The sequence below is a fragment of the Phoenix dactylifera genome, chromosome 3, assembly GCF_009389715.1.
Source record: "Phoenix dactylifera cultivar Barhee BC4 chromosome 3, palm_55x_up_171113_PBpolish2nd_filt_p, whole genome shotgun sequence".
NCBI lineage: Eukaryota > Viridiplantae > Streptophyta > Magnoliopsida > Arecales > Arecaceae > Phoenix > Phoenix dactylifera.
The window spans coordinates 10,591,118-10,608,158 of record NC_052394.1 but is presented as its reverse complement, the minus strand read 5'-3'; the positions used below and the strand labels follow the sequence as shown (position 1 = coordinate 10,608,158).

Genomic DNA, 17,041 nt, shown 5'->3' with positions numbered 1-17,041 from the left:
GGCCCCGAGTGTGGAGACTTACAATATCCTGATTGATGCCCATGGACGGGCTGGCCGGTTCGAGAGGTGCTAAGAAATTCTTGATGAGATGCGGGAGAAGATGGGGCTTAAGCCAAATGTGGTATCCTATGGCTCTCTTCTGAATGGCTTGTGCAAGAAGGGAAAGCTCCTCGAAGCAGAAGCTATCTTCCATGACATGGTGAATAGAGAAATTTCACCCAATGTGCAGGCCCGTACCATGTTTATTGATGCATATTGTGCAGCAGGTAAGATCCAGAAAGCCTGTGCACTGTTTGAGGACATGAAGAGAAGAGGGATCTCTCCAAATACCGTAACTTATAATGCTCTCATAAAAGGTCTCTGCAAAGAAGGGCGTCTATCTGAAGCTGAAGAACTGACCCTTTGTCTAGAAGATGGTGGTCTGAGGCCCGATGTGGTTACGTGCAATATGATGATCTCGGCACGCTGCAACGGCGGCAATACACATAGAGGTATATGAAGAGATGGAGAAGTTACGAATCAAACCAACTCGAATCACATATCATGCATTAATAAGTACAATGTGTAATGAAGGATGGAAGAAGTTGATGAAATACATCAGCAGATGCTGCAGAGGAATATGCCTCCTAATAGAGGCATTTATAACTTACTTTACAGAATGTGAAGATGAACGCAAGGTTCTTTCTTTACAGAAAGAAATGGCCGAAAAGGGCATATTAACTCGAGGGATGAGAAGAAATAATTCGGTAATGGATAAGTTTGCAGCTCAGATGTGAGTGGCATATTGCTTGATACAGAATTAAAGACTTAAACCAGCAGTGTTGCCGGTAATTTGCTGTTGAAAGGGTTTCCCAAGTGATTGCCTTCAATACCTTTTCCATGTCAAACATGGCGAGCACTTTCTCTTGTCAGAAATTTAAGTCACCACAACACACTCAAAATTTCGCATCTTTCCTCCTTGAGCAGTCAGCTATCTCCTGTTCGCACGGCAAAGACCAGGGAGCATCATTAGTAACTATTCTAGCTGACACAGTAGACAACAACTGAAAACATGACCTTCAATCTAAAAGCTCTCTTAGCAACCAATCCTGGTTCTTTCTCACTTCGGTTAACTGAAAAAAAAATGAGACTTTCTCCTCTCAAAAGGGTTTCTAATCAAGCAGCCACCATATCTAGCTTGACTCGTGAGTAATTTGTGTATAAAAATGCCAGTCTTTTTTCCAACAGTGCATTATTGTTTCTCCATGCCCATTTTGCTGAGAAACATTGGATTTTTTTTATCACCACCATGATGAGCTATACAACTGATTGTAGCCTGGGAACCATAGTAGCTCGATGACCAATTTGAAGTTACTGAGACAATATTTATAAACGACTTACTAATGCGAGTATTTTGCCACACCAGACCACAGCAAACATGGAGCACCCACTATCGACTAAATTACACTTCCGTAGGTAACATATCAAAAACTGGAACGCTTGCACGAGTTATATGCCACTCCTGGCCACACATAACTATGTTGAGTCCTTTATACTGATTTTCTTACAATTCCCTGAGTAAAATAAATTACTAAATACAGATCTAGTTAAAAGACTTGGGAAAAAGAAAAGCAAAGAAAAGAACAGATACTCTACGGCCAAAGTTTAACCATCTGAATAGCTTACCTTCCTCAGCTGCCATGCAAAAAGAGCACCCAGCTAAACATAGTAGATCATACCCACTTCAATGAGGCTGATGTGAGGGATGTTTAAGGCTACTGCCGGGCCCCTGCAATTTTTTCGGAGGAAAGAGTAGGCAACATTGATGACAAACTTCTTTAAAAATGATGAAGTCCTCCTGGCCTTTATATAAGAGTGGCCCATGATATATGCAACTCCTGCCTGTTTTGCTTCCACAAGGGCCATTAGCTCTTCTCTAACCTGTGAGTCCATAGACTCTTCTTCTGACACCTCAAATCGAACCCGCCGTCTTTGGTTCACACTAGGTGATTCTTGCTCATATAGTGATTGCAAGCTTCGAAGGGTTTCTGATTTGCTGCTCCTCACAATGGTAGAGTCACCCGCATTCTCATCAGACTCCCTCATTAACAGCCTTGAGCCAGATGTTTCAGAAGTTCGTATAACAGCCATTCTTCCTTCAGGAGATGTGTCATAACTCCCTGAGGATGTTTCCTCAGCTTCCATCTGAATGAACTTGGCAATGCTCATCACTAATTGGTTTTCAAAGTTGTCGTCATCCCTCTGCACATCCTTGTACCCGTATCTCACAATGCACCTGTACATCCGGTAGGCTCTAGGACCAATCCTACCTATAAGATACCGTTCGTCCATTGGAACATAGGGGACCGGCACCGACTTCACACAAACAAAGACGAGAACTTGATGGAAAGCTGGAAGGTTGGTGACAAAGTGTGAGAAGATAGCAGGTACTCCCGTAACCAGCTCTGTGTAGATAAGCCCAATTCCAGGAACACGAACAATTCCAAGGCTGGGGCCAAGAGTGAGGATCCATTTCATAGAGACCTTGTTTTGTAGGTCAAATTGATATTTCCTTCTAGTGCCATAATGCCAGACATACATGATGACCATAAAAACAAATGAGAGCACAAGAGGTGCCCATCCTCCCTGGGGAACTTTCATAATTGAAGATGAAAGATAAACAGCCTCGATTGATCCAAAAAATATAAGGAACAACAAAGCAAGTACGACATGCCTTTGCCATACAAAGATGATAACCAGCGCCATCAAACATGTGGTCACAAACATTACGGTTATGCATGCAATGCCTGAAATTATAAAACAAGTATCCAGCTTAGAAATTAATATATGAGGGTGACTGGTAATATTAGTTAGCATTAAGTATACAGAAGACCTAATACCAATACACAAAAATTAAGAGCAGAAGGTAGCATGAATATATCCAAAGATATGTAAGCATCATTTCTGGGACAACCATGAAAATATGCAATAATAGACAAAAAATTTTGAGCTTTTGCTTTATAATATTTATCAAGTTGATATAGTCACTTACCATAAGCATTTCCAATAACGGTTGTGTCACGAAAACCCATAGTGACAGCCAGACAAAGGACCATGAGAATCCAGTTTATTTCGGGTATGTATATCTGACCATAAATCCACCTTGATGTGTGGACAACCTTGACACGTGGAAAACAACCCAAAGCATGACACTGCTTGACAATTGAGAATGTTGCTGAGATGATGGCTTGGCTAGCAACTATAGCAGCAAGAGTGGCTAACACAAAAACAGGCCAAAACACAGGTTCTGCAAGAAAAATGCAAACACAACATAAACATATTATGCCTGAGAAAATGTTTGCATAATCTGAAGGTATTGACGCTTACCCGGAATGGAATCATAGAAGCTTGTAGGTACATCAGAAAAATTTTTAGAAAGAAATGCTGCTTGCCCCATATACTGCAATACCAGACAAGGGTAAATGACAGCAACAAAAGCAACCTGCACATAGCAAGAATGTCATTGAGTATCACAGTATAAATCACATGAATCAGGTAAGAAAGTGTACGTGCAAAGATTATAGTGAAATACAAGTAGGTAATACTAGATGCATCACCTTTCCAAAAAAACAGTGCCAACGTGCCCACCAAAACAAAATCTATATGCTCCTTCAACCTTAGAGTGAATTCTTTATGGTACAAACCACGGTCTGCTATGCCGGTATCAGGCACCATACCGGCTGGCAGGCGGTACGAGTCGGTATGGGCTGCGCGGTGCCGTGCCAGGCCTGTACCGACACAACAGATGAGGCAGGGAAGAGAGCGAACGAAAGAGAGCGAACAAAAAAGAAAAAAAGAGAGAGAGAGGAGGAGAGAGGGAGGGAGAGAGGAGGCCGACGGAGGCCCCGGCGATGAAGGCCAGGGCCAGATTCATGTTTCGTTCGAAATAGGGATCCAACCATTAAAAAATTTGCAATTTTTAAGTGAAGTCGGCAAATCGTTTGCCAACTTCACTTAAATATTGCAAAATTAATATATATATATATATATTAAATATAGTATGCGAAGTCAGCAATAGGTTTGTCGATTTCAACTAAAAATCTGCAAAAATAAAAGGCCAGCGGAGCTCCACCTCCGCGTCTCCCCGGCCTCCGCCTCCTTCGCATGAAGGCTCTCTGGCCTCAGCCGGCCGGCCCCTCCCTCTCCTCCTCTCTCTCTCCCTCTCCCTCCGTCCCCTCCTCTCTCTCTCTCTCTTCCTCTTTTTCCTTCTCCTTCTCCCCCACCGGCGACCGGGTCTCAGTTTGGTTGTCGAACAATCTCAGTCCGCCGCCGGTACGGCTCAGGACGCTCCAAATCGGACGGTTCAAGACGGTTCCACCGACCATGGTACAAACATATGAGAAACAAGAAAATTCCTTGAAGGGTTGAAAGAAATTCAAAGGAGAATGAGGTAGTTAGGGGTAGAGGAGAATAAGTTCAAAGATAATAATAATAATAATAATAAATTATTAAAAATAAAAAAGAAAAAAGAAAGCTTCTTTGGGGGTTGGAAGGGGGGTATCACGTGGTGCAGCCTCTCCTTCCTCATTTTGAGAACTGCAGCAATGAGAAACTTCCTCTTATATAGTAGAGCATCATGAAAAAGCCTATCCATTTCTTCAACTTTCTTAAATCTGATTCATAGAAAAATCATAATAACAGAACGACCCCCCTCCCCCCACCCCCTGACCAATAATGCAGATTCTCATCAGTTGCCTTCATTCTGTCTCTTGGCCGTTTATGCATGCCATCCTCTCTTTTGCTTGGTGTACCACACTTTCCAAGTCACTTGCTGCACTTGCAGCCCTCAATTAGTAATTCGACACAACCCAAATACTTTGAACTTTTCTATTTCTATTGCAATTGTCTTTCTTTCATGATATAGAACATCTTTGAACAATCAACAGCTATTAGCATGGTCTGTTGGCACCTCTCTCCTCAGAGCTTGCTCTTGGGAAAGGTCCAAGGTTCAAACCCTGGTGGAAGAATCTTACCACCATGATGCTCAAAAATGACATCACATATTCCACACTAGTAGAGGTCCATGAAGAACTAATTTTTCATACGCATTACTCTATGTTCTCTACACCTATGCTTCATTATCTAGATTTTCTTGCTATAAGATGCAATTTTCATTCTCTCTTGGTCGTTATTGGCAGGTCATCTCCCAATTGCACTAGTGTGCTGCTATGTTTCCCCAAGATATTCTGCAGAAGGGCAGTACACCCAGTTTTAATTGGAAAAAAAAGGTGTACATGGGGGTTTGGTTGTTCATTTGGGGCCACAAGCCCAACTCTGCCCTTGGCAGCTGAAGAAAAACCATGAGTTGCAGCTATTTCAGGGAGGTCATGGGGGAACACCAAGCATTTTCCATTGGATTAATTGCTTCCTAATTTTGGCATCAACTAGTTGCAGTTCAAAATGCCTCTAGAAAGAGATTTGAGTGATCAAGGCTCATATTGAGTTTGCACGAAAGTGCCATCAAAACTGTTAAACTAGCCAAAAAATGGAAAGATGACATTCAGATACATAGATGCCCAAGTCAAAAAAAAAATACAAGGATGTGTTGTTTAGGTGCAAAACAGGATGATCATGCTTTGCCAAACCTCTTTAACCTTTTATTAATGTAATTAAACCTCTTTAACCTAAAACTTCATATCAATCAAATTGTTTTACTCAATACCAGTCCATTGCTTTCCTCGAAGCTTAGAGTACTTTTAAATGCCTCTCTTAAGTCATCATCATCATGCAAATAAATCTCACACTTACCAATCATGCTTCATGTGGTCTCGCTAAGTAACAACTCAGCTTGTTTAGCACCTATTATTTTTCACAGAATTGCTCTTACAACCTTTGTTCATCAACTGCAAAGGTCCTGTCCAAGGTCAGCCAAACCATCTTGAATTGGGTAATTCAGGCCATACCGAACTAAACCGATCAAGAACCAGGATGGTTTGCTCCTTTAAAAACCACCGAGCCACCCCCAGGTCTCAACCCTTTCGATCGATCGATCGACCAATCTCTCCCTCTCTCTCAATTGATCTCGCCCCCCCTCTTCCGCATGATGGAGCTCAAAGCTCTATGGTGCGTGTCGCCAAAGACCACTAGTGATGGTAACTCTGACGCTCCCCTCAATCAATCCCGACAACAACTCCGACGACCCCTCTTTCTCACTTCCTCTCCTTCTCCCTCTCCCCATCTACCCATCCCTCTTTCGCTTCTTCTTCCCTCCAACCCTCGGTTCTCCCAAAGTTAGGGTTAGGGTTTTCCCTCCCTCTCTCTACCCCACCCACCCCCCTCTCTCTCTCCCCCCTCCCTCCCTCTCCTTCTCCCTCTCCCTATTGTGGTACGCCCCAACATGGTACGGTGTGGACCAATATCGTATCGAACCAGTCACCAACTGGTACAAGCCTCAATACCAATCCGACCGACCTTGGTCCTGCTTATCACACATCTCTTGTTAATGGTCATACGTACTCAAACAGCACCTTGACTTCATTCCAAATACAGAAAACCTCAACCATTTAATGTCTGTCATTCTCATCTTTGTATACCACTTCTCTCGCACCTTCCTTTCTCATTGTTTGGCTATTTTATTTTATGGTCATGCTCAACAACATTTCGAGATATGTTATCAAAACAAATTGTATTAAAAAATCAAGAACTCGAGAAAATAATAGAACAAAGAGAGAGCCAAACTATAAGAGACACCTCAATTAATAAGCACAATAAGATACAATATGAATGATCTCAGAAAATTACTCATTTGCATGAGATCATGAATTACTCATAAAAGTCGTCAAACTACATAAACGCCTGCTTTTTCATCAAATCAGGACGAAAATGGACTGAGAGGTTTGTCTGAAAATTCAATATTAACCAAAAAAAAACCTCTCTGTAATTCGGATGATCATCAAAATAGTGCATGATCTACCTTAAGATGGAAAAGGGGCATAGACAAAGTAGGTCTATTAGCAAGTAAGTGCTTATTATACTACATAACTCAAGGTTTTGCCTGTATATACCATTTCATTCTTATGTATAAGTTCTATCATTAGAATTCCAAATTATAGTCTACTGATGAATTCTGTACATGATTTCTTGAATGTGGTGTCATTGCTCATAAAGTGTGCTTTAATTTTGCAATATTGACTTAACATCCTCAAGCGTGTAAGCATTTACTTTTATCACTTTGCCTCTTTTTTTTCAATATTACATATGATATATCACTGCTATGCATCATCAGAAACTAGGAACTTTGACGTCTCTTGAGAGTCGAAGAAAATGGAAAAGAAAGATAATGGGCATCCACTGCTGTTTACTATAGCAGGGTGACCCAACGGAGACAGTAATATGAATGATCACAAGCACAACTCTATATTTAGTCATGACAAGTAATAAAAAAAAGACAAGTTTGCTTTTGCATTAGTTAATATTCATTTGAAAGAAAAGATTTTTGCTTTCATATCATCATATTCACAATGGCACTTTCTTCTTCTAGACAATTTCTACTTGATCACTTCTCTTTCACAAACACTGAAACCTCTAAGAGAAAATAAACAGATATGTTTAACTACCACACCTTAATGGATGAATCAGTGAAGTGGCCAAGATCCGCAAACATAGCTTCAGTACCTGCAGATATCATGAAAATTCGACATAAGATGCTACTAATAGATGAAAATGAAAAGCATCTTGGACTGTGTTCAGCAAAATAACCTGTAATACAAAGGAGTATTCCCCCTAAAGAAATCCAGCCATCTTTTCCTGTCCTTCTGAAGAACTTAATGATATAGTGTGGAGAAAGAGCATGATAAATTGTGGGGTTCCAGCGAACAATATTGTATAGACCAATTACACCAATGCACAAGAGCCAAATGATAACAACAGGTGCAAACAGAAAGGCTACCCTCTGAGTACCTCTATGTTGTAAAGCAAAGAGGCCAACCAGCACAATGCAGGCAATAATAATCACCTCAGCTGTGCATTAGATAATATAGCATTCTCAGAAATTAAGCAGATTAATGAATGATATTTTACATTTTGTTATATAAACGGCTAATATAGATGTCATGACAAACAAGCATTTTCTGATGCAGGAAAACTTAGAATTATTTCTGCACAAAGTCAAACTAGAGTATTTTCTCTGTAACAGGTATAAATCTATAAAGGCTGTTATTAAGCAGGTGTTATTAAAAATGCTAATTAAATAATAGAATATCATGTTTGCAACCAACCACAACTGACATATTTGCTTGAAAAAATAATTTTTAGTAATCTCAGCAATAGTGATAAGCCTTGCGAAGAAAGGAAACTATGTAGAATTCCTGAGTTTTTCGTGGATGATTAGATCCAATAACAGGTAGAAAATTAGCACCAAGAAGGCAAGGATAAGAAAGATGGTAGCTTCCTCACAATAACCAAGAGATTTGCATGCAGAAAGAAAAGAAATGATAGCAAAGATCAAAAACCACAGGAGAAAAAAAGGTCTTCTTTGATTTTCGGGGTGTCAATAGATCAGGCCAGGTCTAGGTGTCTAGCTTAGATCAGATCAAATTCAGGTCATCTCAAAAAACCTTTAACCTATAACTGACCAATTTACAATTGGGTTAAAAAGAATAAACCCATGTCCGACTCATTTACTAAGAGTAGCAGTCGGGTCGGGTACAGGTCAAGTTAGATATGGATCAGGTCGAAAATCTGTCAACTCAAACTGAATTGTTTATTAAACAAGTCAAAAATCCAAACCCAAAGCTGACATTTTATTAAATAGGTAATCTGACCAGACCTGCATAACCCATTTAAAAAATAGGTTGAATCTGGTTAAACGAGTTGAGCAAGTCTTAAATGGGTTAAGCAAGTCCTAAGCGAGTGAAATGGGTCAAGTCATGGCCTAACCTAATTAATAAATGGTCAAAATGGGTTTAGCAAGTCAGGATTCTAAATCTGAACCCGACCTATTTAATGAACGGGTTAGGACGGTCGACTCGTTTATGATCCGGACCCATTTATGCCAAACCTAAACCTGCCTAACATGGGTTGGTTATGGGTCAAACTGGCAGGTCGGGTTATAAATTGTCATTTATTTTATGAGGACTCGTACCCAACCTACAACCTAATTTAAGGCTTAACTTGTAAATTATATACCTTTAAAAATGAAACTTAACCAAGGAACCAAGAGGGGATCCAGTGTTCGGCACCCAAGTAAAGTGGGAGTAGGGGTCTCAAAGGATTAGGTTCAAGTTGGATCTGGCCATATCCATACCTAACCAAAATATATTTGTTAAATTCAAACAAACCCAAACCCATTAAACGCTATACACAAACACAATATTGGACCCAAAAATATCAAGTATTAGGTCGGGTTACAGATAGAAATGGATAATTTTTTTCCTACACTTTTGGACTATTTTCTCAAATTATTTAATGCACCCAAAATGCTACCTCATGAACTATGAACACAAAAGCTTATAATGATATAAAAATGTAAGTTACACACATGAATGTATTTATATATGTATCTATGTATTTATGTGTGTGTGTGCTTATACTCTATATGTATGCATACGGTCAAGTCAGATTTCAGGTTTCGAGTATGGATGTACCTAAATCCAAACCCGGCCTAATAAGACTTGGGTCTAATTTCAGAATTCAAACCTGTCTCAATAGCTTATTGGGTTTGTTTTTCATATCTAAACCCTAAGTTTTGGGTCAATTTTGGCTCAGGTTAGTGGATTATTGACCTCCATTGACACCCCTACCTGGGAGAGATAAAGAAAGAGAGGAGAAAATAAGAAATAGAAAAGAAAACATGGTAAATCCCAAAAATATTTTCTGCTCCACTTCTTTCTCCAATAATGTTTAATGCAAGGAATGCTGAACCAACCCATACCGGTCGCGCGTTAAAATATGGTACCGGATGGTACCGTCCCGTATCGGCCCGAACTGGTCCGTACCAGTTCCAATTTTTTTGGGGCTTTTAGATGTGTGAACCAGACCGAACCAGTGGTACCGATTCGTATCGGCCTGAACCGGTACCGTACCAGTCCGGTAGCCGACCAGTACGCCTACTGGTACCAATTCGGTGATCCTTAGTTTAATGTCTCTTAACCATGAACTTCATCACCTTCCTAATCACCCAATCTATTCCTTGACTAGCCCATAATTCTCTGAGTTGTGAGCACTATCCTAGGGGCCTACTAGTGCTTCAAGGGCTAGTCCGCTTTATCATTAACTAGGACATGCTAGCATGCTTCTAGCATTCTTGTTGATGCCATCCTATAAGTCTCTGCGCTAGACATGGCAAGTGTTGACACCATATGGTTAGTAAAGTATACACAACGCCGGATATATTTAGCTTGCTTCAAACCAACCAAAAGGTCTAATCTTTCCCATCCTAACTCCTAAACACTAAAAGCCTAATCCAATTTGATCAAGGTTATAAAGTAGCCAAAATAAGGCCTTATATCTACCAATAACTTCCAAATCATTATCAGTGCAAAAACGCCACTTCATATTCCAAATGAATTAAACAAATCCAATTAGTTTCATGCAAGGTCGGAGACCTGGTACCGGGCACCATACCGGTTTTTAGGCGGGATGACTCGGTACGGGCCGTGTTGAGCCTGTACCAAGAGAGGGCACGGCACAGTGGGAGAGAGGAAAAGAGAAAGAGAGAGCGAGCAGGGGAGGGAGGGTCGGCAGAGGCCGTGGAGGGGGAGGGGCAAAGGCCGCAGAGGACGAAGGGAGCAGGTCACGACTAAAAAATTTTGCGATTTTTAAGTGAAGTCGGCAAATTTTTTAGCCGTGGTCAGATCCCTATTTCATTCAAAATAGAAAAAGCGGCCATGACCTCACCTGCTGCGGCCTCCGCCAGCCCTCCCTCCCATGCTCGCTCTCTCTTTCTTTCTCCTTCTCCAGCTCTGATAGCGGTCTTATTTACGTTGCCGGAACCGTACTGGTGAACCATCGGTACGGCTCAAATTGGCCGAAACCGCCAAATTCAGGACGGTTCCACCGACTTTAGTTTGATGTATAGTATGAACGATGATATGATTAAAAATGTTTATGTTGTGATTCACTTCGGATAGCTAAAAATTATTACTCTTCTGCCTAAAGAAAGAGAACTACCTTACATATTAATATTTATTGCACTTCATATAAGCATAAGGACAAATTCTATTATATAGGTGATAGACTCATAAATAATGTGCTTCATGGTGGTGAAATGATTAAAGAATGGTTTATCTGACATGATGTGGAAACCATTAGAGGATTTTCGAATCACACAACCCTTACATTAAATGCACCCAATGTTAATGATCATTACATAAATAAAAAGATCACAATTTTCATAGGCTCTTCCTAGTACCTGCTCATAAAGCTAAACGGTGTATTAGTAAATTCACTACTATGTGTATACAATACCAATACCCTAACATAACCACACATATACATGAGTGCAAGATGGATTGACCAATATTATACAATCACACATGGCTTCAAACTTTTAAAAAATACATATATATATATATGAGCAATAACTCAAAAGTGAATATTTAAAATTCAAGATATGAGTAACACTTTAAGCTTTAGTAGCAATGCATAATTAAAATTTTTTAAAAAAAAGTAGTAGGACAGGAGAAAGCCTGACCAAAATTGAAAGATGGCGGGACGCAATCACAGGTCATGGGTACCACTATCATAATAATTCCTAGTTTACAAGTAACAACAACTGTTAGACTATTGGATTAGAAGAAAGGTGGTCGGTTCATGCATCCAAGTTCATCTCTCAGGACCTTCTTTTGTTTTCTTTTCTTTGTAGCAAAAGAAGATAAAAAAACCAACAAGTGAAATTACCTAGGTTCAATACTTGGAGAAACACCTCCAAGCTTCAAATTGGAATCTATTCATTTGAAAGGGAAAAGTGATCCTATAGTTTTAGAAATTATAAGTTTGACATTAAGATATTAAGTAAATTTCTAAAAATCATACTTAAAAAATTTGCAAAATTATTGAAAATTTCTCAAATTGTTCTTGGTTTGTCTCTTGACCAAACGATTCTCTATATAATTCTCCAAAATGAGTCAATCCAAAACTATTCAATTATTCTGGAATTACACACAAATTTTATGATTTATTGATGAATTATTCATGACTTCTTTGAGAAATGTTTATGTGTTACAAATTTTTGCCATATATCATTGCTAATACCAATGGTTTTTCTTCTATCACTTGTTATTTTGCCTCTCCTATACTTATTTTTAAGTCAATAAACTTACAAATATTTTAGAAAGTTCATATTTTTTTAGTTTGATTATTTTTCTAATTCTTTGTTACCTGATATCTTTTCGAATTTTTGAAAAATTTTCTGGATTTTCCCCGAATTCCAAATAATTACATCTAGCTGACTTGTTTCCGAATGTTGAATTTGTGACTATGCTAAAAACAACCAGCAATTTTAAATTGCATATATCCTCTCTTTTTTTGTTTTGGGTTTTGGGGGGGAGGGGGAGGGGGGATACTTCAAAATTGATGCATACCATTATGTAATTTCTTCGCACGAACTTGCAACCCAGAAATGGATGACAACACTGCAAAAAAGAAAAGGAAAGAAAAACTTAAAACTGAGGTGTAGCATGAGACCAAATGACAATGAAATAATTATCTTATAAAAAAAAGGCAATGTGTATCAAAATTGACAGGCATCATGCAGAAAATAATCAAAATAGAGAAAAAAGTGCAAATCTATGGCATTGTTACCAGAAATTGCTGGTGTAAGAACACCATCACCTATCACCATGCAAGCGCCAAATAGAACTATAAGAAGTAAGCAAGTTCTCAGCCTTTTATGCTTCTCTAGAAACCTTTTCAATGGAGAGGTAATCATATTGCGAGACATTTGTCCATGCCTATAGTAAGTAGAAAGCTCCTCATCAGCTGCCTGCTGATTCGGAAGCAAACTGAACTTTGCATGTCTGCAGAGGAGAGAGTATAAAGCAAATGGTCCTCCTATACCAAAAACCACAAATCATCATTACAAATTGAATAAGAAAACAAAAAATAAATAGATAGTCAAAGGAAGCTTCCGGGCTCACCTTCACCATTATCATTAGCACTCAAGACAATGAGCACATACTTCAGCAATGGGATCAGAGTGAATGTCCAAAAAATCAAGGAAAATACACCAAATATTGTCTCTTCATCTTGATGACGGCGTAGCTTCCCAGAAAATGCACTTCGATACACGTAAAGAGGAGATGTACTCAAGTCACCATACACCACCCCAAAACTTTGATATGCTAAAAGAAACAAGTTTTTGTAGTAAGTCTTCCAGTGAATCTGCAAGTTGATGGACCAACAGATTCTCCATTATTAAAGGATAGTATTGCATTTTATCAGATACGCTAACCATATAACTGAGAGGTTCCTAAGAACATCTCGAAGCAAAATTATGGTTCAAACCTAATAGGCACAGTCATCACATACCACTATTAATAGTTGATTTGTACTACAAACAGTAAATTTTCATTATGCAGGCAAAGGTAGGTTAATGATTAGCCACTGCCCTGAGGCTTGCATCTTGCCAACAAAACAAACCAAAAAAAGAAAGAAGGCAACAACTCAATTGCATTTTGCTTATGCGACACTTCAAAAGAAGTATTTTCCTTTGTTCAATACCTCCCATGTAACAACTCCCCCAACCCTTTCTCTAGGGCGCCTCAAGCAGAAACCAAATACTAATGTTCAATGTAGGAATAAAGAATTCTACAAATTTAGGTGTAATATCTAAGTACCGAGAGCCTTTTCATACATATCTCTGTTTTCGTATAGCCTTTCTTTTTCAGGTGGACTGTTTAAAGTCATATGATAATATGCATCTCCCTGATCCAGGTTCCAATGAAAAATTATAGACAACAAATAAAAGAATTAATTATTAGGTTTTGGTCATGAAAGACTGGCAACTGCAGAACATTAAGGCGAGATATCGAATTCATGGATCTCGCCAGCTGTGCTAGTTTGTTATCTCCAATCAATTGAGATAGTATGGATACAAGTATGCCGCATAAGATTTCCCTTAGCATAAATGAACACGAATAATATCTTTGTCAACATTTTTAATACAAAAAATCACAGTGCCAACAACTGTTATCATGATCAATTGGCACCCCACACCTAAGGGGCTGCACTTCAGGAGGTCCAAGGTGCAAAACCAGGGTATTGCTTTAGGAAAAAAAAAATCAGATAATAAGTATTGCTTTGGAAACTAAAATCAGGTAGTAATTTGGAGCAACTATCAAATCCTCAAACTCCTCGACTCAAGTACAAGTAGATAGGTCGTAAGTTGTAATTATTTAAACTACTATTAGCACCAAATTACACATATAAGCTTCACTTCTAAATTATTTCTACAGTAGTTTTAAAATAGAAAAGATACTTTTAAACAAGGATTTAAATCCCGCAAGACAGTAATGTCCTAGTTCCTTCTTGGAATGGGAGAACCCGCTGTCATTCCCCACCCCGATGGCACTCTCAGAAGGTACCCTCCATCTCCCTCCCTTTCTTCATTCCTTTCTATCTTTATTTGTTTTTCCTTTTTTTTTCTTCTTTCTTTCATTTGTTCCTTATTTCCTTCCTTTCTTTTTCTTCTAGCTTTCTTTTTTTTCTTTTTCTTCTTCTCTCTTTTTCTTATCCCTTCTTTTCTTTCTTTCCTTCCTTTTTATTCTTCTTTATCTTTCCTTTCTTCCTTCTTCTCTTCCTACTTTTTCTTCTACCTTTCTTTCTTTTCTTTTTCTTCTAGTTTCTTTTTCTTATCCCTTCTTTTCTTTCTTTCCTTCCTTTTTATTCTTCTTTATCTTTTCTTTCTTCCTTCTTTTCTTCCTTTCTTTCTTTTCTTCTACTTTCTTTCTTCATTTCTTCTTCTTCTTTCATTTCACTATTTTTTTTCTTCATCTTTCCTTCCCTTCTTTCCCGTGTGAATGGATTTTGGAGTCCCAACCTACATCCTAGTCCCATTTTCTCACAGGAATGGGGCGGGGCTGCCGGGACGCACCCCTTCCCGCCAGGACTTAAGACTTTGCTTTTAAGTATTGAAAGTTAAATACTAACAAAAGTCTGATTTCCATGTATTAGTAAGTATACACTTGACTTGTGTGTTATTTGATAAATGTTCAATTTCCTTCTCGGTTCTTTTCCATTTTTTAAGTTAAAATTCTCGGCAAAATCATAACTCAATGGATCTGGAATCTTACATCTTGAGCTTGATGGAGTGCCATACAAACTAACGTGTTCCATGCACATAACCATGCATCTGATTGTGATGATGATGATGATGATGATGATGTAATTTTCAGTCTTAACCATTGAGTATAACTAAAGACATAAAGAATAATCAATTCAATATAAACTATATCTGCATAATATCTGGTTGTCGTATTAATATAATTTAAGTCAATGCAATCCATACTATGAAGATTGACATGCCCTGCCACAAGTAATGCAATGTACTCAAATTAGCAAGAGGGACAGTCATATTATTCCCTGTTTCTCTAATTATGATGAATAATTTTCCCTGACACATAATAAATTATCTATTTTATTTGGCAGCATCTTTGCCAATTTCTACTGGCCACAACCTCCCCGAGCAACCTCCTCAGAAATTATCCTTCAACTATACAAGAGGGTTGTTCCAATCAGTCCCATCATATATTCTGTCATAGAAGAGGGTCGTTCTAATTCATCAATCATATGTTCATCCAGTCCTCTCTGCAAAAGCCTGGATACCTATTTTTTCGGTACCCCACCAACACCACCCATACGTTTTCCTCTTTATATTCCCTAAGCTACAGGATTAAACATACAAACAAAAGGCACCAAATTCCAATTGCACTTAAAATCCAAACTTTAACTAAATTTCAAGTCCTCGTCCAAAATCTAAACTATTAAACAGACAACCAAAACAAAGTACACCGTTAAAGCCATTACTTACAAATCCCCAATTAGATAAGCTTCTTTCACTTCCAAATATCTATATAATCTAGCTTTAACCATCTTACAAAGTAAGTTTGTTTTTCCTTTAATCCCAATATATACCATGTCAAAAGAAATTAAATGAAAATATCACTCAATTGATAATCATAGATGTCTATGCAATCTATACTATGAAGATTGGCATGCCCTGCCACAAGTAATGCAATGCACTCAAATGAACAAGATGGCCAGTCATATTATACCCTATTTTTATAATTATGATGAATAATTTTCCCTGACAAATAATAAATTATATATTTTGTCTGGTAGCATCTTTGCCGATGCCACAACCTCCCCTGAGCCACCTCCTCAGAATTATCCTTCAACTATACAAGAGGGTTGTTCCAATCAGTCCCATCATATATTCTGTCATAGAAGAGGGTCGTTCTAATTCACCTGTCATATGTTCTTCCAGTCCTCTCCGCAAAAGCCTGGATACATACTTTTTCGCTACCCCACCAATACCACCCATACCTTTTCCTCATTATATTCCCTAAGCAACAGGATTAAACATACAAACACAAGGTACCAAATTCCAATTGCACTTAAAATCCAAACTTTAACTAAATTTCAAGTCCTCATCCAAAATCTAAACTATTAAACAGACAACCAAAACAAAAAAGTACACCGTTGAAGCCATTACTTACAAATCCTCAATTAGTTAAGCTCCTTTCACTTCCAAATATCTATATAATCTAGCTTTAACCATTTTACAAAGTAAGTTTTTTTTTCCTTTAATCCCAATATATACCATGTCAAAAGAAATTAGACGAAAATATCACTCAATTGATAATCATAGAAGTAGAGAGAGTACAACTCCTTCAATCACGTGAATCTATGAACAAATATTAAGAACGATAAGGTTTGGAAAATTAGATAGCCACAGCGTCGCTAACACTAAACCCTAACCGCAGATTAATCAAAAAAGATAAAAAAAACAATAGACACTGCTCACCCTCTGGTTGTCGGAAGCCATCCCTCCCTCCTGATCCAT

General features: G+C 38.5%; 2 protein-coding genes across 3 annotated transcripts; one reads left to right on the top strand and one right to left on the bottom strand.

Moving 5' to 3' along the window:
- Positions 1–88: 88 nt before the first annotated feature.
- LOC120110086 (pentatricopeptide repeat-containing protein At5g12100, mitochondrial-like) lies at positions 89–776 on the top strand. The gene is made up of 2 exons (XM_039124030.1): positions 89–491; positions 658–776. Exons 1-2 carry the CDS (start codon positions 89–91, stop codon positions 774–776), a joined length of 522 nt encoding a protein of 173 aa, XP_038979958.1.
- Positions 527–17,041, bottom strand: LOC103716044 (probable potassium transporter 2). Of its 2 annotated transcripts, XM_008803890.4 has the most exons (10): positions 17,003–17,041; positions 13,116–13,359; positions 12,781–13,029; positions 12,561–12,611; positions 7,738–7,998; positions 7,601–7,653; positions 3,367–3,481; positions 3,032–3,286; positions 1,666–2,786; positions 527–977 (listed from the first exon to the last, which is right to left on the bottom strand). In XM_008803890.4, the coding sequence occupies exons 1-9, from the start codon at positions 17,039–17,041 to the stop codon at positions 1,699–1,701; spliced, it is 2,355 nt and encodes a 784-aa protein (XP_008802112.2). In that variant the 3' UTR covers positions 527–977; positions 1,666–1,698. The 2 variants fall into 2 exon arrangements, with proteins under 2 accessions (XP_008802112.2, XP_008802111.2); XM_008803889.4 differs by lacking the exon at positions 527–977 and having other exon boundaries at positions 1,421–2,786.